Source organism: Panulirus ornatus, chromosome 35, assembly GCF_036320965.1.
Source record: "Panulirus ornatus isolate Po-2019 chromosome 35, ASM3632096v1, whole genome shotgun sequence".
Taxonomy (NCBI): domain Eukaryota; kingdom Metazoa; phylum Arthropoda; class Malacostraca; order Decapoda; family Palinuridae; genus Panulirus; species Panulirus ornatus.
This window is the reverse complement of record NC_092258.1, coordinates 6,237,501-6,261,415: the sequence shown is the minus strand read 5'-3', so window position 1 is coordinate 6,261,415 and position 23,915 is coordinate 6,237,501. Positions and strand designations below refer to the sequence as shown.

The 23,915-nt window shown below is 42.6% G+C and overlaps 1 protein-coding gene across 5 annotated transcripts in view; it reads right to left on the bottom strand.

Annotated features, from left to right (window-relative positions):
* The window catches only part of LOC139760096 (long-chain-fatty-acid--CoA ligase ACSBG2-like), a 103,420-nt gene that overhangs the window by 30,341 nt on the left and 49,164 nt on the right, over nt 1-23,915 (bottom strand). The window contains exon 1 of one of the 5 annotated variants that reach the window (XM_071682924.1): nt 21,272-21,430. The exons of 3 other annotated variants lie outside the window; for them this stretch is intronic. Coding sequence is in view for 1 of the 2 variants with exons in the window: in XM_071682921.1 (XP_071539022.1) it covers nt 13,131-13,240 (110 nt within the window). In the remaining variant the exon portion in view is untranslated. Of the gene's footprint in view, nt 1-13,130; nt 13,256-21,271; nt 21,431-23,915 lie in introns of those variants that run through there. One more of the 5 variants, XM_071682921.1, reaches the window with a different exon arrangement.

Below are 23,915 nucleotides of genomic sequence, written 5' to 3'. Positions count from 1 at the left end.
TCCCTCGCATAGTTCTATCTATACACTAACCATTCAAATATCACAAGACCCTTTAGGCCCACCATGCAGTAGACAATGAAACCTACTTCTCAACTGTCCTGACAAACACATCACTACACTTCCTGACCTGCAGTTCCGCCCATAAAAGGGGGTCCAGGAGCAGAAAGGTAAAGTATATGGTCATGTACCTAGTACCCAGGTAATTATACCGTTCAAGCAAGGCTGGGCCTCATGCTTTTATTCACATGAACCCGCCAGTAAACCGTAAGGCCAGCAGACTCACTCCTTCCCCAGAGAGTCATTTACTGGACCTGACATGTGATATCCCTAGCGCTCTATCCATGAACTTTTATCCCCATCTACTAACACTGACCATTCAACCCAGTGACCAAAATCTCGTAGGTTGTTACCATCACACCCAAGGGAAGTCAAAGTGATGAATTCTCGTCCCGTTCATTCAAAAAGTTAAATTGGTAAGAACCAGTGAAACGCATTCAAGTTATTTACTATCCATGGTTCCAGTGACTTTGTTCAACAACATTGAGAACAAGGCAAGAGAAAGCAGACACAGCACGTCTATCACAACCCGCCAGCAAGTGCAAGTGTTTTAAGATTAGCGTTCACCCCACAGTCTGATGGCAGTAAAAATAGCCCCCAGAGTAGCTGTGTACCAGACCGTCAGCTCTTGTTCCTATGCTGTCACCCATTACCACTATGGTTTTAAAACGAACAATCTTTCCAAACCACGTGCTATATCCTACCCAGCTTTACCTGCAGCAAACCTTTTTCCCTAGTTCCCTTTGCTTTGCTTTGCCTGACGTAAACCCGCTTTGTCCTGCTCTATTCTCAAATACGCAAGCAGTTACACCATGAACTGCAAACAGCCATTAACCATGCTATAACACAACAGATGGCACCGTTCATTGGAAGAGTATTTTTTTTAAAAAGATGTCAAAGGGAACAACTCGGTGTCTCCAGCCGTCTATTTCACTCTTAGAATATCTTGTGTCAAATGGAAAATCAAAAGATCATTCAAATCAAAAAATCATTCAGATACACTGAGGACACAAGTTAAGATGGGAAACATTCGATAAAATTAATCGATAATAACAAAGTTCGCAGCTTGAACAGCTGCTAATGTCGGTTAGATCAACTTCTTTACAAACGAACATTTCGTCCACACACACACACCACTGTTGTGCTGACAGAACCCACCCCGTACAATCAGGGCGATCAATACATCATGGACCCGCTGGTGAGTAGATGAACTGGCCCCGACTGAAGTAACAACCGACCCTTCCCTAGGTACGAACATCATTCACATCTACCACAATATTTTCTTTCTGGAATTACCTAAAATATATCTCCCTAAGATATAGTATAAAATGAAATGTTAACCGTTAAAAATTAAAAAATATCTGGAAGTTAACTGTTAAGCAAAGTGCTACGGTGAACGAAAACTTTGTTTCCTGTATGTTACGGCATAAAGCTCATGTGACTCGAAATCTCAAGCTTGGGAATGTTTTCTTAACTACTAGCCAAGATCGTCCGACGCATTGAGCAGGTAATTAGGAAACAGAGAGCAACGCGGGCTGTTTTGAGATGCAGCGTTAACATGGTATCCATAACAAACCCTTACGGCTGACGCTGGCCATGGGTAGCCTTTCCCAAGGACCATTTGTCCCTCGACCTGAAATGTTCTTCCGCAAACAAGACAAATGCTTGGTATGGTGTCGGCTGGACAACAGTATATATTGCTATTCGGCTCACATCACACGTCCCAAGCCCATCTCAGTGACTACTAACAATCTACATCAACCAGAAATTATATGATACGTCTGAAGGCTTAACACATAAACGTACACATTCCAATCTACGACAAAAATGAAAACGATAATTTGGTTAATTAATCTTTTTTCGTATTAAGACACGGTTGTCACATTCAAGGCCAAGTTACCAAAGCTTAACATCACTGGGTAGAAAATATTTGGTACAGTACTATATTAGACCACCCTTAAGGATGATATGGAGATCGTACTGTTCGGGCACGTGAGTGTATTGCTTGGCTCGTATAACTGGTACACGCCAGTTTTGGCACACCTACCTATGTCCGTGTCCACTGAAAATAAACCAGTCACTGGAGAGGACTAAAGATACGTTGCCAGACAGCTTCACCTGGCACCACTGCCCTAGTCTTTGTCAATACAAGTTTCTCAATGTAAAATTTCATGCGTTTCGCTCTTTAGAGCACCGTGATTTGTACCTTCCTGCCTTAGCCTGCACCATCTCCTTATACATACTGGATTAATATGCCCATAACACTTTCTCCATTACTTTTCAATATCATAGTGTACCTAAAAAAAAAAAAATCCTCTAAGAAGTACAAGAACACACTGGTATCTTCCAAGTCTGAAATGGCAACCAATTCGATCATGTTACTATAAAAGATAGTAGTTGATCATACGCATCTTAACCTTCACAGAAATGCTGCGTCTATGCGAAACCAAACATTTTAATTGGAATATCAGTGTATTACAATTTTGAGCTCATAATAGTACGCTGAAGTCGCTCTGATGGGATTAAGTATTATATAGAGAAAATGGCTTTAAAATCGTCGAGAATACAGTTACCAAAAACCTGAGGAACACAAATTTCTTAGCCCTAGTCACGATGTCAGTCCCCTTCACCGAAAAAAAAAGAGCGGTATCACCTGAAACTATATTACTAAACTGTACGATGGATGCTCTACAGTATCTCTAGCAGCAAACTTTACATCGAATAAATAAGAAAAAAACGAAAACATCAGTGCATATACAATTACAGGACAAACTTATGCGAGTTATGTTACTTGAAAATGTGTTTAAAAATTCAACTGTCCCAATGAATACGTTGAAAACGACTTGGGTAATATGAATATAATAATGCAGTTTTCAAAAACCTAGCAGGATGTTGCGAGTGTTATCTTGAAACTTAAGAACTTAAAAAGCGGTATCAACATCAGAGAAATAGTGTCATTTACAAAACCACAATTCACACACAATATCAAGTCTTAAATAAAAGCATTTTATGAGACCTGTGCACGAAAGTAACAGATTACTACATAAAAGTGCCTACTTATACATTTTAATTCTGAATTATTCAACAAGTATGCAGGCAACTTGAAAATCTGATACTACAAACTTTCTTCAGGATGAAGGTACTTTAAAAGCGCTAAAAGTCTACGGATTTTGATATCCGTAAGGAAATAAGATCTAAACTGTCTGCTTTGAGCGGTGCATTGCCTCACCAAAGTTGTTACCTACTGAATTACCAACCAACCAGCTGTCTCTACGATTCTGTTCAATCAATGCAGTAAAAATCTACTTCTAATTTCTAAATGTCCATCTGCCTTAGAACTGCAAAAAAAAAAAAAAAATAAAATACTTCGAGCACAATCTGTATCAGGGATCGAACCCGCATTATTCAATTAAACATAACCAGAGACTCAAACCACCTTTTAATTTTCTTTTTACGATGAATTCATTGTTAGAATCGCTTACGTCTGGTCAAAGTTCATATACTTGAGACTATATTCAATGAAGTGCGTCTACGTAGCAGCTTGAAGTAGGAACAAATGAAACGCGTTTACGATCCCAAGTTCCGTTGCTCCACACCTACGCCAAACACTAAACAAAAACACAACCCACGCACTGTCCTGACCATGAGGTACAGGAACGCCCTATTGATTAAACCCCGGGGAACTTCCTAACCACGTGAGGAATGATTAATCTAATGCAGTTTGGTTGCCCTGGATCAACATGCAGATTGTGTCAAGAAATTGTGCACATACATCAGTCATTAGTAAAAGAAACTGCGACAATTATTATCGCCTCTGCTTCCTTCCGAGGATTCAACTTGGTAAACAATGCTAGCGTGACGTCACGTCCCGCCTCCGGTTAGGTTGGCCCTGATTGGTGGATTATGTGGCGTGATGCCGGGCGTACGGTGCAAAAGTTTGCCAGATATTATATTTAGCGCCAGTAATGTACCACGAGTACCTTGCCACCAGAGTTTCAGAACTGAAATATCATCGTTTTGTTCCAATGCCTACAGTAAACTTCATATAGAAGTCACCTTCACCCAATAACAGGTCATAAGCCTTTTTGACCAATGCAAATTACTGAAAAATTCCTATTAAACGACTTATAAATGTGCTGCTTTTAATTTTCCTTCCGTTGTCAGTACATCTTATTTTTCTTGTTGCTGAGAAAAGGATGAAAACCCTCTCCGCTTGCATCTCTTAACTTTTTCCCGACCCTTTTTCTCTCCCATCACCCTACCGTATCAGAAACTTGGGAAGAAAATTAAACTTTTTCAAGTCATGTGGGGCTGAGAATGGGCCACGTCGACTGTTGGCCAAGTCTCCGCCTGGCACGAACCCCCTGCCACATGACTACTAGCTCATGGCTTGTTGCTTAAATATTGAGACTGGGCCATGTCGACTGTTGGCTGTGTGTTAGATTCGCCAAGTCTCCACCTGGCACGAACCCCCTGCCACATGACTGCTAGCTCATGGCTTATTGCTTAAGCATAGAATACACATTTGGCCAACATTACAGGGTCCGGATTAACTGCGTTCTAAACTGCAGTCTTCATAAGCAAATTTTCTTTAAAAGATGAGAAAGATGCAATTTTTTTTCAAAGTATTAAAAGCCTCATTTTTCTTTTCAAGTATTAGAACCCTCAGTTTATATATTCATGACAGATTCAGCTAGTGATAGAAAGAGGCAATATCATTCATTGGCGAATACCGTAAATCTGGAGAATTCTTGCCAACATAAGTGTAATCTAAACATTATAAGGCAGTTTTCTCTGAACATTTTAAATTCATCACATCACTGGGGGACAAACTGGATAAACCATGCCGATTTGAGAGGATCTCATGAATACTGTACGATTATTAACTCAAATTACGTTTTCACTAACAAAAAAAATATCCGAGGAATTATTAACATTCAGATATTCATGTCACACCTAAGCGCCATTGTTATTGGCTGCGTACATGTCAATTACGTATACAATCAATATCCTTTTCATACACTCAACTACGGAGGAAAAAGACGTACATTTGCATGTTAGTTTCCAAATATTCTCACCCTGATTGCAGACCCCACCCAACCGCCCGCATGACCCCCGGAGCCCCAACGGCAAGCACTGACTCATCCCCCTCCCCACCAACGCCCTCTGCCGCCTTGTATTCTCTCTAACCTCACTCCCCTCCCACGCCCGACAGGAAGGGGCAATGCTCCCCAATAGTCCCAGAAATGCCATCCCTGTCGAGACGGTACACATTCAGAGGACTTAAACCTGCCACATTTCTTTAGACTGAAGCCGACCAGTATATAGATGCCTCCTGTTTATGAAAAAAAAAAAACGCTCATAAGAGTCATTCTCAACAGGAAGCAAAGAGCAGAGGTTTTTTTCACACTTTTCCTTGACACTCTTTAGTTTAGGATAATTTTTTTTTATCCAATTCACCGAGCATTATACAAACATATAATAATGTGTTTAAATCTAATCACATCCTACTTACATCTAAGGTCAACAACATATCTGCACATGTATATACCAGTATAAAGAATGTCCATTCTTTTTAGGTATGCTGATATTCACCTATTCACCAACAATTAAAAGAAATGTAAACATTATACCGTATCATCGAGGCTGATGTGTACTGCCTTGACGGGCAGTAAATAAGGGTCGGCCATGGAGAACTTCACCATGATCACTATACATCACCAGAGGTGACACACCATCGAAATACCCTTCTCATGCACGAATCACGTTATTAGTCTCTTAAGTCTTGCCCCCGAGTCACTGTTCCTACCTAGCAAATTTGGGACCTACCTCACAGCCAGCCTATCTCCGTTGGTACATCAAAATACCGTCACGCAGAAGCCCTTCAAAGTCACACAATTCTAAAAGTCAAATACCCACGAGACTTTCTAAATATGGTAGGGATTCTCGCCGTACAACGATGAAAACGTTCATCTTTCCCTCTCCCTCTTTCTCTCTCTAATACAAGATTAGAGAGACGGAGGGGGGAGGAGGGTCCCGTCCTCCAATTCTACCTTCGGTTATCTTGACAAGGGCAGCTTATACTGCTCCACCAATTTCAGTCTCCTATGTCCGCTGAATAATCGCCGATGCATCATACAAGTCCCCAATTCATCACGTGACAGTGGAAATGTATTCTTCGGGGTCAATCTAACAATAAGCCTCGTACACTGTCATTGGCCAGGGTAAATATTGGCCAAGGCTTTGCGATGCCTCCGTCGCACTTTTCGACATCGGAAAGGCTGCCAGCATCACTCTATAAATGACGCCAGCAACTTGTAATTGACGTCACCAAGACCAAAATACCCGAGAGGCACCAACCCACTCATCCAAACACCCCTCTCATCACGCAAGGTAGATAGATACTTCGGGCGAAAAAAGTGGGCACTACTTCACATTGTTTCGATGTTATCAACTGCAAACTTTCTCCATAAAAGACAATATCAACTTCGTGTACATTTTAATAAAGGTTAATGCTCAAACACAAAACTCGCAACCTTTCTATATAAACACGATAGATGGTGGGAAAAAAAAAAAACTGGGTACAACACTGCTATGAAAGCCACTACAGCCTTTATCTTTCTCCCCCACCCCCCAGCATACTACACATTTCAAAAGTGGAAGAGGTTAAAACATATCCGTGTCAGTTATTTGGGTTACTCTTTTTTCCCCTATTAAAAAACCTAATCACTGTAAGGTCCCTGACCGAGATATCGTTAGACCTATCTTTCTGTACGTCACACTCGTCAAGCGGCAACACTCTTGCATAACTCGTATTTACAGTAACGGCATGGGAGCCCAAAGTAATCTTAATTTATCATCAATTCTTTTGTACCCATATATATATATATATATATATATATATATATATATATATATATATATATATATATATATATATATCCTAGTCTTATCATGGACACATTTCATCGAAAAACCCCTTGGGGTGGATGAAGAGCTGGGTTGAGTGTGGACCAACTGCCGCAACCAGGAGTCGAAGCTGTGCGCTCTACCCTGGGCGGCCCGTGAATGGGTCATGGTTAGGAACACTAACCGCTACATCACGGAAGTCTACACCATTATCATTTTTTAAGCCTATTCCCGAGTGATAAAACGATCGAACCTCACAACACTCTCTCTAAACTTAAATCCTACACTGAAAGTCACACTACAACCAGTGTCATCGATAGATCCTAAAAGTGCCTATCCCTCCTCACGGTTAATGTAATAAAGACTATCCGACAGAACTCTACGAGATGAAATAGGAAGTCTATCCCGTCCTTGAGTGGGGAGTGTTGGTGGTTCAGTATCACATATCGAATGAAACCCACGTGCGAAGCGACACTTCCCTGTCGCACGACATCCAAACTCCCTTATGCTGGAAGGTGCGTATGATCCTGGATCAAGACGATCGCGACCAATGGAGAGGGACGTAATGACTTCATCATTCCCCCCAAGGGTCTTGCCTTTGTGCTCTACACTCATGATAAATTTCTCGAAAACGTAATTTTGGTCAAAAATGATTTCCAACGATCCGTGTTATGGTTACGCAAACTGGCCTAGTTCAAACAAGTGCAAGAACACTTTTTTTTTTTTTTCATACGCTCATTGCTATTCAGTCAGATGGGGCAATTCTTGCACGCGAACAGACACTAAAGGATTTAAAAAAAAGTCTGTGGCTTTGGGTCGCCTAAGACCGACGAAAATCACTTAACCTTTTCAACACAACGGTACGAAAATCAAGCACGATGGCAAGACAATCTAGCCCGATAGCCTGGCCTTTGACCTGACACTTGAGGGTAAAGTCAAAGGTTATGTCATAATATGAAAGGGTCGTATTTTGTCATGCTCAAGGTGTTAGTATTTGGAAGGCGACTTCTTGAGTTTATATATATATATATATATATATATATATATATATATATATATATATATATATATATATATATATATATATATAAAATGTACTCTACTAGACCATAAATAACTTGGAACAGTTTCTAAGGCCGTAGGATAGGAAATCAACTTGTATGACGTAATCTTTAGTTCCTTCTACCCACTGAAGAGGTGGCCTTCCATTCCCAAGAAAAGTCAAACGTCGGAGGAAAAATACTAGCAATCAACGGCAGGGAAAGGACTAAGTCTATAAAATTGAAAAGTTCCTCAACGAAATTGAACTCTGATGATACAACCTCGCTGGTGACTTTTCACTCGCGCCGTAACCAAGCACAGGCGGAGTCCGGTAACACTTCTGCTATTCGTTTATATAAACACAATACTGAATATTCCCGTTGCGATAAAAATGCTTTATCAATTGTTGTTTCGCAGTTCGATCCAGAGATTACCGCTTGTAGGTCAGTAATGTATTGTAAACACAATCAACATGCAAAAAGGACCTCAAAAGTTCAAGTATACATCTTCATTTTAGTCCACAAAATAAACTTTTTGTCTTTAGTCTCGTTCAAAACAGGTTATAAATGTCATGAAACGACCTTTGGAAAAAAAAAAAAAACGGCAGATTCGCGTAAATTTCTTGTCACTCGTACGTAAAATCCTCAAACTGTATTTTCTTAGGTGCACTAGTGTCGTCGAGAGGTAGTACCCTTTCCACAGGGAGGATGAAGGACGAGGCATCAACCTGGTGAGACAAGGAGAGGTCCACCCTTGTTCCTATGCTGTCCCGAGCCCAATCCCGAAGCGGTTAAAGGTAAATGCCATGCTACTTACGGGAGAGTAGGCTATAAGTTACCTCGGCCAGGGTAGCTGGTTGTAGGGCCAACTACGCCACAGACATCCCGACGTCCCTGGGGGATTCATTGGGGTTGAGGGAGGGAGGGAATGAAGCGGCTGCAACACACCTCTACTGCCAAGTAACTTACGGACGTGTTTATGATACTAAGGATAAGAACTTGTTCTGTCGGGGAGGCGGGGCACCTGGGCCGGCCGCGGCCTGGGGGTACCAGAGGACGTCCTTGGTGTCTATGAGGAATCTCGCCAGGCAGGCAGGAGGGCTGGCGGTGTGGCGGTCCTTCAGGAAGTTACTCAAGAGCTGCCATTACAGAGTCTGGCGTCACTACACTCCGGATCCTGCAGATTGTCTCCCTCCAGTGTGTGTGTGTGTGTGTGTGTGTGTGTGTCTGTGTGTGTGGGACCGTCATGCATCCGTAGCTATTCTTCGCTGGCATGGTGTAAATGTCATCAAGCAAACTGAGGCAAACAGCGATGCTAAAGCAAACCGGCATGCCAAGGTAAACCTGCCATGCTAATGAAAACCCAATGCTTGGGTAAACCGAATATTCCGAGTAAACCTCATATGCTATGGGAAACCAGACAGACAAATCCGGTAAACCAGATACGACAGAACCATCATCACTGGTACAGACTAGCTTTACAATCGTATCTCCCACCGTAATAAATACATGGCCATGTCAACACTGCGCCATGCCTGCTCGCGTGTTCTACTGTGCTGATGACGTCGAGTCCTTACATAAGGTTAGTTTACGAGCTAATATCTGCGGACGAACAGGTTTACTACGTAGGGCGACGCGGCCATGAAACAAGAGTAGTACGAGGCAACATTTTTGGGCGGGAACTGGCTTGCAGTGCAACTAATTACATAATAAGGTGAAAAAGAAGAAACAACCGTTATATGACTTCAGCAAGATCATACAGACCCTATGGGTATGACGGCCTAGCTCTCTTTATTTTTACTTGACGAGGCGCCTTCTCCTCAGATTATGGTCAAAAACCAAAGGGAAGTCGAAGGAAGAGGAGGTTCGAAGGGCGTTGGAAGTAGACGCTCCGCCGACACAGGTTTGGGGTACGTCCAACACGACTCCCGCTACCCAGCATGCATTTTAACGTAGACTTGACCTGCCTGCTGAGTTGAGCAGGCATGCACCATCACGCGCTACTAGGCTAGGACTTTCGGAGCTAACACGGAGGTCTTGCCTCACAAGATCCCTTCACATCTACGCCAAGCACGTCATTCCGAAGGCAAAGACTGTATCCAAGCATAGCTAATACACAGAACACTGGGGCTTACTAATATAAACAAGTCAAGGCCCATACCTCGTCTCCCATGTGATAAAGGTACGAACTAAGTTACCACGCAAAAAACCATGGCTCACATCAAGCTGCATACAATCTGCCGGTTATGCCAGGTAACCGTTTTACGATCCATTTTCATGGAATCTTAAAGATTCATTCTATCATTATGTTCGAAAGAACAAAACCACACTAAAAACAACTAAATACCCTGCAAGGCGTTCTAACACATGATAGACATATGACGATACAAAATAGCGCGTGAAGCTATCTACGATCATGAAGCCAAAGATGTTCATGACTGTTAAAATGGACTGGACTAACAGGCCGTTGGACGTTATCTCAAATCTTACCCAACATGTCGTCGGATGTCACTTAAAGCCATCTTAAATTGTCTACAGAAATCGTACAACTTTATTCTGCATAATTTCTGAAGCCAGAGCAGCGAGTTAACTGTTCGTCCCAACCATCCTGTGGGCGCAACGGAGGATACAGAGTACACACACACGGTTCAGGGACTGGGTCTCGCTGAATGAGTTACATTACACGTTTCTAAGCCCAGCGCATTCGAGGCCAAACGCTCAGCTATTTCCTTTTGTTGGAGATTCTGGGATTCACATTAAAATGTGTAATCAGCCAGGAAGCCTACTAACTTGTCCTTAACATCTTATGAAAGACTGTACGACCCTTGACGACTCTTGGGTATAATAGCCTAGCGTTTGTTTTGATTCTTTAGGGTCAGGTGAAGGACAAGCCATTGTAATACTTAGTCGTACCTTCGTGCTTAAAGGTTTAGCAGTATATATATAAAAAATACTTCTGCAAAACATGTCGAGGATCGTCCTCTACTACCCACAAAACGTGACAACGGGGGAAAAATAAAGGTGTCTGAACCTCTTACTGAAGACCAGGTATAAGCGCTGAGGATTCAGGAAAAAAAAAAAAAAAGCGAGAGGGTTAGTTACGGTAGTAGACCTGACGGGAGGGTTGGAGGCCTAAGGTATAGGCCTATACGGACAATCTACCGTGAACAAGAATACGTGCTTGAAATTAAATGCGACAATGATAATGAAGCCAAGTGACTAGAGATCATCACGTCAGAGTAGTTACGTCGAACGAAATTCCGCTACAAGGCAGGACTAACGTGTGGCGAGGGAAAATCAAAAGTAACAATTCGTTTGAGATTCGATTTCTCGACTCTCATGTACGGGATGGAGATGTTTCATATTTGTGGACAATGTCAGAAGCCAAAGTGGTGGTGAGGTAGAGAAAAAAAAAAAAAATCGGCAACCTGGGCCGACGGGAGTGAAACTTAGCAGTTACTAAAGCTGCTATCTCACTGCGCAGCCTTAACTGTACCGATAACCTGGTGGTGGTTGCCAACGGGAGAGAGAGAGAGAGAGAGAGAGAGAGAGAGAGAGAGAGAGAGAGAGAGAGAGAGAGAGAGAGGGGGGGGGGGTGCTGTGAAGGGCAGGAGAGAGAGAGAGGGGGTTAGTAACTAATGGTTAGTCAGAGGGTAGCGTCAGGTACACAGGTACCCCATCCCACGATGACAAGGTCAGTGGTGGCCCGGGGTGGTGCGCAGCCCGCCATCACCACCATAGCCAAGTCAACAACGTAGCCGCTCCCCGGCTAGGCGTGGGCGTCTGTGACAAAATGTCACCTTAATAGCTGGGAAATAGTGACTTACACACTATGTGACCTCCCTCCGTATGCCGAGTGGAACCCTTGGGGCACAATGAAGTCCCATTTACTTGCCACATTCCGAAAACCAATCGCTCACAGCCTCAAGAATAAAACCTGGGAACAGCATCCAGACTATGAACTCACGGCAATTTTCTAAACTTTCTCCAAAATTCCTAAATACTTTCATGTTTCTTCTTTCTCACTTTCATTAAACTCTCCATATTTCAATTAAAGCTTTGCCTTGATGTGGACTTTTGTTCGTAACTGGAGCCCCGAACATAAAAAAAAAAATGAGGGGGGGGGGGGGGGGTAAGACGAACCAGCAGCAAGGAGACGCCACACCCACCACCTGACCCTGACCTGACCTGACATGACCTTTCGATCTTCGTCCCTTCACTGACCGGACCTTTAACACCACCTCATCTGTCTCTACGGCCTCACCTACCTTGACGTTCTTCACTGCCTCTCATTAGACACACTTAGAAGACAGTCCTCAGTGCCGGCCATCAGTCTTATCATTTCAGATAATCTAAATTTCTGTGCCTCATGGGACTGAAGGGTTTCTCATCACATTTCCTCATTAAGAATAATTTATGAGTAAAACACAGACTTTTTTCCGTCATTGAAAAACAGGGTCTGTGGGTTCTGTAACATTGCGAAAGCACCAGCTCCAACATTCCCCCTAGTCAGCAGTCAGTCAGGCTCCTGACGATTACAAGCATGCGTCCTTTGCTTTCGCCTCCAAGCGACAAGTTGCAAGAGGCTTACAGCTCTCGTATTTGCTTTGCAGTCGTGAATACAGGACAGCCAGTTCAATGTTACATATGTATGTTGGCTAAAGGAAAAACTCAAGAGTCCTTCTTTTACACAACTACTCCAACTTAAGTCATGAAACTAGCAAATAAAAGAGTGGCAATGTCACCTCGATGAAGTCTGGTTTGAAAACAAAGCATATACGACAGCGATTGTATTCATTTTCTAACTAATAAGGCCAGTACAGTCATTCTACTCCTACCATACTAAGTCTTTGATCTCTTCCACTTAACTGCCTATTAGTGTGTTGGTTTAAATCCTTTTGTATGATTTAGCATGGTTCCCGAAAATGTATAAAACACCAGTAACAAAAGACTGGTCAACAAAATATCACGTTATCCGCCAATCTGTGTCGTGGGCGTCTTTGAGTATACAGTCAACGGAGTCGATGGCATAACCGTCCAGCGTGGGACCTCATCGTTCCAAGCACCAAGCAACAGGTTGCGCGACCCGCGGCGGAAACTTTAATATCGATTCCTCGTTCTTACCTGAAGTGTCGGCTAAACTTGAGGGACCGCGCGGAAGTCGGCCTGCACTTCAAAGACTGAGGGGACGTCGGCCTTAACTTGAGTGACTGCGACGAGGTCGGCCTAGACATAAGATGTCACAGTGTACACCTCCTTCAGTGATTTGCTTGGCATCTCTCCCTCCCACCGTAGACCACTACGCTTGGCACGGTCTTCAGTGTCCTTGGCCACACTAGTCTACTCTCCCAAGGTCTACCTAATATTGCACTCACGCTACAACTGCTTTGGCAGGGACTCATCTTCTGGGTGGAACTGTCTGCGAGGTTTGCACACCACCTACAACCGGACACCACGTTAATCTAGGGTACCATACTACTGGCACCACAACGCAATCATTTCAAGTTAATGAACACGTTGCACACGACCATTTACCCATGAACACGACGGAAAGACCCTTGGGGCCGGCGACATGGTCTTTGATCTGACCCCTTTCGAGTCAGATCAAAAGCCTAGCCATTATACGCCCATACGTCGCAACGTCGTGCTCAAGGTGTTCAACGCTTTAAGGCAACGAGCATAAAGGCATCGTTATGCACAGTTACACTAACCATCAATACACTGTACTCAAACACTACAACTTCTATCAGAGAGAAGTGGCACAACAGTTACGTTAACGCGCGGGTTTTGAATCCTTACACTAGGAAGGGAACGCAGTGACTGATCAAGAGATTGGCACCTCTGTCCAGGCAATCAATAAACGTGTCTCCTGGCAACATCAACATAAACAAAGCCACAGCCTTATAACCTAACCACTCTTAGATAAGCCACGAAATTCATTATAACTTGATCCTCTGACCCTAAATAGGTTAAGCATATAACAAAATATCTATATTCAACAAAATCGCTGCACACATTCGCAGGCCAGGTATGCAAGCCCAACCTCCTTGCATGCGCACCGTCTCCGTCAGCAGAGTTGACTCAGCAACTGCGACGATTCTGGAAGTCCTATCAGAAGGACGCAGCGTCGTGTATTATATTGTTTAAATAATTCTCCTTCAACAAGTCTAGTGGGGAAAACGACTAGAGTTGAAACACTAATACTAGCGAGTTAAATTTTGTTCAAACAAAACGAGCCAAGACTGGACGTTTACTCACACGGAGTAAACCGTGTTGGCCAGATATCGTAGGCTATATTTACGATTTTGTCCATTTTAAGAACGCGTTTAAAAGTATTCCCCTCGGAACTCCCAAATCCCTGCCCAACGTTAAAACACTGGCATCCTCGACACCTGGTAACCAGTGGCTAACATGTTCGCTGGGAACACCATGCTCCAAATTTCGAGCTCTAAATATACTCAACATTAAGTGAGCGCCAGCTCAGACTTGAACATAAAAAACGACAGGGTTAGTTCTTCCTGGGATACGATACTGCGTCTACCATCCCAAGCAGAAGGTACCAACGCTCCTTGAGCACGATAGTAGTACTTCCGTTGTGCATGATGGCCTGGTCTTTCATGTCGGACCATAAAGCGCCCAAGGCTCGCCTAATCTCTCAGCAGATGACTGAGCCACCAACACATCAACTAATTTTGTATGCATTCCAACGCTTGGGAGATCAGGCTCCCCTCTTACGGTTCAATACATTCTTCCCACACCCGCGCCCGGAGGAGTGCATTGGCCGCTGTAAAGGTGAGAGCCGACCGAACAGAAACAACAGTCAGTGTTAGCAACTCTTTACTCTTTTAAAGGTAAGCATAACCAACTAAATTGAGACATTCAACTTAGGTGATAATGTTATTACTGTATGCGAGTTACAAGTGTGATGTTCTGGCCTTCTGTAATGCGGTAACAGAACCACTGTGAAAATGTTTATGTAAATATACTTGGTTACCAACAAATCTGCAGGTTGTCCAAGATATTTAGAATGCAATGGAAACTAGAGACAAGTGGTAACTCTAGCTGTCGAGGTTGTCAACCCCAGACCTGTCAACAACGGTAGGTCGAAGCTGCCATTGGTTAAACCCAAACCCGTCACCACCAGCAGGTCGAAGCTCGTCATAATCCTCAGACCTGTCACCAGCAGGTCGAGGCTATCATCCCTAGAACTGTCACTCGCAGGTCGAGGCTGTCATCGTCCCTGCACCTGTCATCAGCAGGTCGAGGCTGTTGAACCTTTAAACACCAAAGCAAGTTGGCAGGGCGACGACGTAGTGCAGCAGCACCCCATGCGTCAGTAGGGCGTCGAAGCGGCGGTAGCAACACCATTGCGTCAGCAAGACGTCGACGCGACAAAAACGCCATTGCGTCAGTAAAGCGTTGACGTGGCGGCATCTACACCACTGCGACGCAGCAGGAGCATAAATTCATCAGGGGGGGGGGGGTATGTAAACAACAATAAATCATCAAAGAATCGGTCAAAAATATAGGAACAACCATACATTGCCATGTTACAGTCAATAGAGGGTTTCGCTTTTAACCTCTTGAGCACGACGATAGGACCTTTCGGTATGATGATCTGGCCTCTGACCCGACCTTCACAAGTCGAAGTATGTCCTTGACTGTACATATATCAGTCTCTTGTTAAAACTTCTTTGTATCTCTCTCCTGGTTTCCACCATACGTTTAGGTGAAGATCAACATATTAAACAACCAACATCGATGCCAAACCCTGAACTAGTGTAAATTCTCGAGGCCAGAGGTACCACTATGCTTTAACAAAGCAAAACATTACCAATCGGTCTTGAATAAAAAAGGATAAGAATGAATCTATTAACTTTTAATATAAAAGGGTCACAAGCGGAGACCTGAGAAACTAAAGACCTTAAGACACCCATGCCAACCCACTTCTGTCCATTCATTCAAGAAAAATGAAACCCTATTTGTCACAATAAGATTTATCCCCAAAAATATATATAAAAAGTTACTAAAACTAGTAATCATCATTCACAAGCCACACGGAAAAATCTGGCTACAGGAGTTTTCTGTATATGCTATTGAAAGCGATATGGCTGCGCCGATGTGTTTACTAAAAATACTTGCCAATGCTTTAATCCACTGCTTCAGTTTCTCGTTTGATTACTTCATACTATCACCTCATCATTCCTGCAGCAAAGGTGAGAGGCCATGAACTGACTAGCACCAAAGGTAAATTTCAACAACATAATTCATTGTATTCACTAAGGGGGAACTATACACACACATTTTCCAAGAATATTCTAAACTGAAATGCGTCGCGTAGAAACGTCTTTTTACGATAAATGCAAACTATTGACTTATAATTTATGAGATGAAGACACAAAATGGACAACAAATCCTAAAAGGGAGTTTTCATTTTAGGAAAAGGTAAAAAACCTAAATAAAATTCTACAAATAACTTTTATGAAACAATTCTCAACGATAACTAAACACACTAATGTGGCTGTGTTATTGCCATAGTCGACAAAACAAAAGAGCGTGATCAGCGACCAAAGGGCATTAAGTAACTACTTAGTAGCTGCCATCCATGAGCAGAGGAATGTCGTCGTAGTATTTCTAACATTGGTGCGATTATGAAGACTGATCACATAGGGGTTAGGGCAAAACCACTTTTTTCCCCATACCTAAGAACTTCCCCTGCACTCCTAATACAAACTTTTCATGGTGTATCTCCATTTGTATTTAGATTACACTGTTCTGGAGGTTGTACAGCAATGATAATACAATTAATACGAATCCATAACAAGAGAGGGGAAATATTTAGCCACTAAGAAATTCATGGGAAAAAATACATTCGTGGATTGTAAATGTCTGTTGTCCATTTTCATAATATGACTGAAATTAGGTCCTGTTGAAGTGGAAATCCCTGGGACAAAGTAAAACGGTGCATTTCAAAAAGACGGATATCCTTAATTCTAAACAAAGAACAGTATCTTCTAGGTTTTGTCGAACATTCGAATAAAAGTAACGAATTATAAAATGATTTTGTTAAAATCTCCTGTGCTACAATTTAGCCGTCCACCACCATATCTCACTATATTTCTTGAGCTTCATACACCATGACCTGTTCATACGAAGCCACATAAGAAGACTCCGAAGCTCTAATACAAACTCCTGGAATGCTCTAAGATCAACAGTGTGATTGCCAAAGTTATGTGGCATTCGGCCCACGATTCTGCTGGACCACTGTATAAACACCACCTGTTTTATAGTCTTAAGATTTTTGTCTCTCTGCAGAGTTCTATCAACTTGCGCCAATCTCGGGCTGCGCACTTTTTTGGGGGTGTCATTTCATCTGCAGGGTGCTACTATATATAACATTGCCAGTCTCTAATAAACATATCCTGTGTCATCTTTCTACGACAACTGAAGATCAAATAAAACCCGAAAACTGAATCGTACTTTCAAATACCCATACAGAGAGGCCTATGGGGAGAGTCCCATGTGTGATGGGACAATGACATATGGCTACTCTATCACACCAGGCACAGGAACAAGGACTAAGTGTTGAATACCGTTAAACATATAAACGAAACGAATCACTGAGCTAACAGTTTTGAGACTTCCGTTTATAAAGTGAATTTTTCTATCCCACAAAATAAATCCCATTCTACTACAAATGGTCAAAACGCAAAAGCAAGAATGTTACGAACTTTGAATAAGGTCAAGTGGCAAAATTTACAAACTTAACCTAATCTAACCATATTTAACGCCAGTAAAGCTGGTCTGATTTTTGTTTTTTGTTCCAGAAAATATTACTTTCAAGTTCAAAAAAAAAAAGTCCTGTAAATGACAAAACTGCTGGTTTAGTGACACCCTTCTTACAAGAGACTAAAAAAATTTCAATATCCCAGCCCAAAAACAGTTGTCAAGTAGCATTAAACACTACATTAATGTATCGCGTCCTTCCGCTAGTCTGACGGCCAAAGGCAACAGGAAAGGGAAACCCCAAATTGTTTCTAGCTTGTATTCTTGCCCGTTAAACTATCTAGCATATAATTATTATACAAGTTCATGATCTTTTAAATCAATTCTTACAAAAGAAACATGCACATGCATCACTATATCTTCTAGCTGCACATTCAACATAACGAGACACTGGCAGACAGATCCTGATATAAGCAACATCTGGTTCACAAATTTCATCACAAAGACACTGCAGGTAACGGCGGTTTGCTCGATAATTTAAAACCTTACATTAGAAATGCTCATATTTGTTAAATTTCAAACTACAAAAACGTACAGAAAATGACAATGAATCCTTTAAGTACATTTGTACCTGAATCCTGTTTCTGTAATGACTACCAAAACCAGGATGAAATTACCCCGATCTTATTTTCCGGATATTACCGTTCTCTCTCTCTCTCTCTCTCTCTCTCTCTCTCTCTCTCTCTCTCTCTCTCTCTCTCTCTCTCTCTCTCTCTCTCTCTCTCTCTCTAAGTTTTGAAAATGAAAGGAAGTAACATGTACGTGTGCGAATTTGTTACAACGTTCTACTGTATAGCCGACCAGACAGATACACTGCCGAATTCTGAGCAAGGTCGACCAGTATAAGTGAAGGGCGGACGGGCCAACCCACTTAGAACCAGTCGTAGACTTGCAGCCTACACTACTACTACCGAGCGAACCTGAAGAATAAATGGCAGGTCGCAGATAAAGAATCTCTCCACACTCCCAGGTATAACAGACCACTGGTACAAAAAAAAAAAAGTTTGCCAAGCCTCAACTTACCAAAGGTCGGTTCTCCACGCCGGTCTCGTGTTTCTGATATGCTAAATTACCGGCCAGCATCTGTGCCAAACCATTACTCAACGTTAAAACCGTGAAGATCAACTTTCTGGGTCAAGCTGCCTAACAGAGTCGAAATCAATCATTACAAGAATTAGTAATCCTATTACATATGGCCTTTTCGACAGGGCTAAATTTAGCCTTCCTCATGTCAAAAACTATTTAAATGGTAAACAAATAGTTCCAAGTGACTGCTTAAACGTGCAAAGCGTTACAATATTTACCTAACCCAAAAGCATCTAAGTAATAATGACAAGCAAAGAAACTCGCCCTAAAAGTACCACGCCTTCATCCATCGGCAGCATTTCAAAGGAAACACTATCGGTCCTCATTTCCTCTGAAGCGAAAACGTTCATACGTTTGAAATGTTTACAAAGTAAAATTACCTTTAACAATACTTCTCAAAGGGCACACAACAAATGCTATCTCTGTAGTTATAAAATTAATAACCTAAGTATTATAAAACCGGGGCAGAAGATGGCAGTCAGTCGGAGACCAGTGGACGCAATACAGGATGCATGAACGAGATAGTTGTCCAGAAGGGCGGGGCCCCAACGTGGTGTTAGTGTAGGAGGCACTTTAGTGTTGGGGGTGGAGGGATGCTGTGAAGTGATGGAAGAGGAGGATGTTTCTTATCATGATGGTGGAGAGAACAATGACCTTATCATGATGGTGGAGAGAACAGTTTAGCTATGGTAAAGGAATGCATTAGCGTGATGAAGATGGAGGCGGTACTTTGGCGAGGAAATGGAAAGGTGCCTTAGCGTGGTGATGAAAGGGGATGAGGTCCTTTGTGATGATGGATGTGGAGGAAGTTCTTTATTGTGATAACTGAGGTGAAGGAGGTGCCTGAACATAATGATGGAGGTGGAGATCCTCTTGCACGATAGATGAGATACTATGGCGAGATGTAGGAAGATGGGATGCTCTAACGTGATGCAAGTAGAGGTGCTTTAGTGTGATGGAGGCGGAGGAGGTCTTCTAGCTTAACGATTACCAATGATGTGAAGGAGAGGCTCTGGCGTCATGATAGGGGTGGAAAAGAGGATCTAGCGTGATGGTGGTGGTGGTGCTCTAGTGTGATGGAGATAATGGGATGCTTAACCAGGATGGAGATTGTGGGGTACTTCAGTCGTTAATCTGATGGCAGAGGGAGCATGAAATATCATGGCAGCGTAATGGTTATGCGAACGAAGTGGTGCTGGTAGAGGGCTCGTCATTCTGATGACAATGAAGGGGACAAGCGAGCGTAGTAGTGTAAGAGGATGTGGAAGCTTGGAAGCTCTTAGCAGAAAGAGGCGTTGACGTGCTGGTAAATACGGCGTGGGTGTGGTGGGTGGAGGGATGGGGAGGGGAGTCAAACAGAAACAAACTGTTGCATGAGAAGAAGAGGGTCAGCACCACAGGTAAACAAACGGATACATTCGCCGTAGTGGAAATTTAGAGGACAAGAGGTCAAATGAGACGGGAGACGAACCTTGGTGCTTGAAACAAGTTAACGGGTAACGGGTGAAAATGTGGGTAATAAGAGCTGTCGAGAAGGGGAAAGAGGCGGTGGTAAAAGTAAACTTTGGGGACACCTTTATTATTGACCAACGAAAGTGTTACACCGTTTTAAACTATTTTTTTTTCTTTACGCAATTACGTTTTGCTAAGTTACCAGTTAGAATTGTTCTTGTAATTTCTCGTTTCAACATATTCTCGGACCTACGCCAGGCAGAATAGAGAAAATACTCCAAACCCAAATGTACCAAATCTACTCTCAAACATCTTATAAATCACTCGTCATTATGTCAATAACTGAAGGCTCGTCCCTAGAATACAATTCTAAAACGACAGTAATGAAGTAGAAGAACGTTAATGAAAATAAATGGATGAAAGAGAGCGAGTGAGTGTGCAGCAGTGGTTGAGGAGGAAGAGGATGGTGGAGTGCGGGTCACAGACTAGCACCGCCTGAGGCCACCACCACCACTATAAGAATTTCCTACCACTAATCCCACCACCACTCCTTAACCCACACTACCTACCCACACACCTAAATTGCGCGCACACTCATCGCTTTTTGTCCACACTACGCCAGAGCGAAAATCTAGTTCCACTCATATATTGCACCACAATTATCGCTTTAAAATTGTACACAAATACACATCTTCACTTACAACTGTCATTGGTAAGCATCGTCTTACCAGGTTGGTTCAAGAAACTGCGAAGTCCTGATTCCGGATATCACGGTATATCGAGAAGCATACGTGTTTCACAAGCTTATTACCTTGCACGTGTCAGTCATCAAAATTTCTGCTCATCATTGGCACGGTGCCCACCTCATCATAAGACCGTCACATCACACTTGACACTTGACAGCACTCATACACGCATCACATCCAGGTGCATCGACTTACCACAGCCCTGGCGGTCGACTGGGGTGGGAGTAATCCGGTCAATATGTCCTCTTCCTATGGTGTATGTTAGAGTTGGGGGTGCAAACGTCCGTGCGCGACCTCTCTCACCGGCAGGCAGCGTAACACAACTTCCTATGCTCGCCACAGCACTAGAGGCCACGTACGTTTAAATTCCGCGGGAACACGTCATAACCCGTGCCACGTACTGTATTCTCCAACAGGATTTTGTGGCACTTACAGAAAACTTTCAGTGGCACACTTTTATAGCAACTATCGTTTACTATTCATCAGTAGTTCATCATCAGTTTTGAATATCTCACCTGACTATGAATATAACTTAGTGAATTAACAACTATGGCACGAGCTATATGACGTCACCGACTAAGTCTCATCGGATTGGCTAGATGAAAGTGGTGTGATCACACCCCTCCCTGGATGCCGGCCGAGAGACGTATGGCGCATCAGCATAAGAGTCATATTCCAGAGGTACGACAAGATAATCTTTCCCGCAGAGCGTGCTAAGGGCCATAATCCTAATGCACCTTACCTGGTGGGATGTCATCCGACACTCGGACGATGCGCGGGTGTACGCGTGGAGGCTACTGAGTTAGTCATTTATATCCAAAAAGTCGTACTATAAGGCGTGGTCGTGCGTGCTTTTGTAACCAGACGAAACTTGCCTACGGAATGTTATCATGGGCTTGTCTGATGATGCAGTCAACAAGTCCATCACGAGGAAAACCGAGATGAGCAGTGCTTATGTCCTAACTCGGATGATTTAAATAATCCAACTCGTTTTACAAGGATGTGATTATGAATCATGCTGTTAGGAAAAAATAATTTTCCTTTTACATGATTACGTATACATCAATTCTTTTTCTAAACTTAATATCAAAATGCATTCGATAGTGTTCGTTGCTAGATTAATCAATGTATTTATTCCTCAAATGTACAAAATACATTGTATAATTGGAACGGAAATAAGTACCCTCACATACATCGCAGCGCATGTAGGTAACTCCAAATATGTAGTCACACAACTTACACATACCGCAGTATACTGGGTAGTACAACTGACCATGAGTCAGCACGGGTCGGCTCCAGTACTTAGCTTAAGGTGGTGTTGTGTGTGTGTGTGTGTGTGTGTGTGTGTGTGTGTGTGTGTGTGTGTGTGCATAGATACATGGGAGTTAAGACATGGTACAAATATACAAGGTTTAAGGGAGTGGGCAACTCGAGTGAGTTTTAAAACGCTCTCCCTAAAACACAAGCAGCAATCATACACACACACACACACACACACACACACACACACACTTGCAAGATGAGAATGAATCTGAGAGGATACAATATTTCTTCGTCTGTTCCTGGCACTACCTAACTAACAAGGGAAAATTCCTCACTTGGCTACTTGCTCTATTCCTTCTGTTAGAAAGTAATACAAAGTAGGATATATATATATATATATATATATATATATATATATATATATATATATATATATATATATATATAGCCTTTTTGTCTGTTTTCCTGGCGCTATCTCGCTGAAGCAGGGAGTAGCGATGCTGTTTCCTGTGGGACGGGGTAGCGCCAGAAATGGATGAAGGCAAGTATGAATATGTACATGTGTATGTATGTAATGTCTGCGCATGTGTATATATATGGGCGTATGTGGGCATTTATGTATATATATGTGCATATGAGGAGATGGGCCATTCTTCTTTTGTTTCCTAGCGCTACCTCGCTCACGCGGGACAACGATTTGTACAATTAAATATCAAATAAACATATATATATATATATATATATATATATATATATATATATATATAGTGACCATGAAACATTTATTTGGCCCTAAGAGGCTATAACTGCTGTAGAGACGACCAACTGATTATATAAAACAGGCCCCAATCAAGATTGGTGTTGAAATACAGAAGAACAAGCTCGAGAATCCAATTAAGGCATTCTAAGTTGAGAATGAATGAAATTGAAAATGAGCATTACACTCATGTCAGAAATACAAGAGGTAAGAATTGGGACTATATTTCTCAGGGCCAAGGTGAACGACAATAGACTGGTGGCGGTCCGGGTGTTTTTCTGTAGTCCTCCCTGTGTTCAGGCCCGCGACGCGATCAGAGCTAGGTTAGCTGTTCCCATTTTCATCATTAAAGCGTCCGTGTGTATTAGTCGCAAGCTAGGTGAGCTGTTCCCATTTGATCATTAATGCGCCTATGTGTACTCTATTGTTTTTGTCATCATATTTCTAACGTACGGAGGAGATCTATACCCTTGGAGCCCCTATATCTTGAACTTTCTCTACCATCATACTTTTTTTTCTTAACTCTGTATGCTCTCCGTATGAACAATTTCATTACTTAATGCCTGTGTGCGCGGAGTTCATTACGTGTTCAAACTCACACGACGGTAGATTCAGTGTCGGTATTTTAATTATGTAACTGCACTACGCTTAATTTCATAATACAACTAATACCGGTAAGTGCAAATCCAGGACACCTTTTTATAAGGCTCCTGTTGCTTCAAGGCTGCACTTCCAACAGCAGCAGGGAAAGGATGACAGACTTTGTTTGGAGTGAGAAGTTCCTCCGAGATTGTAATCCTTTTCGACGAAAGTGACTTC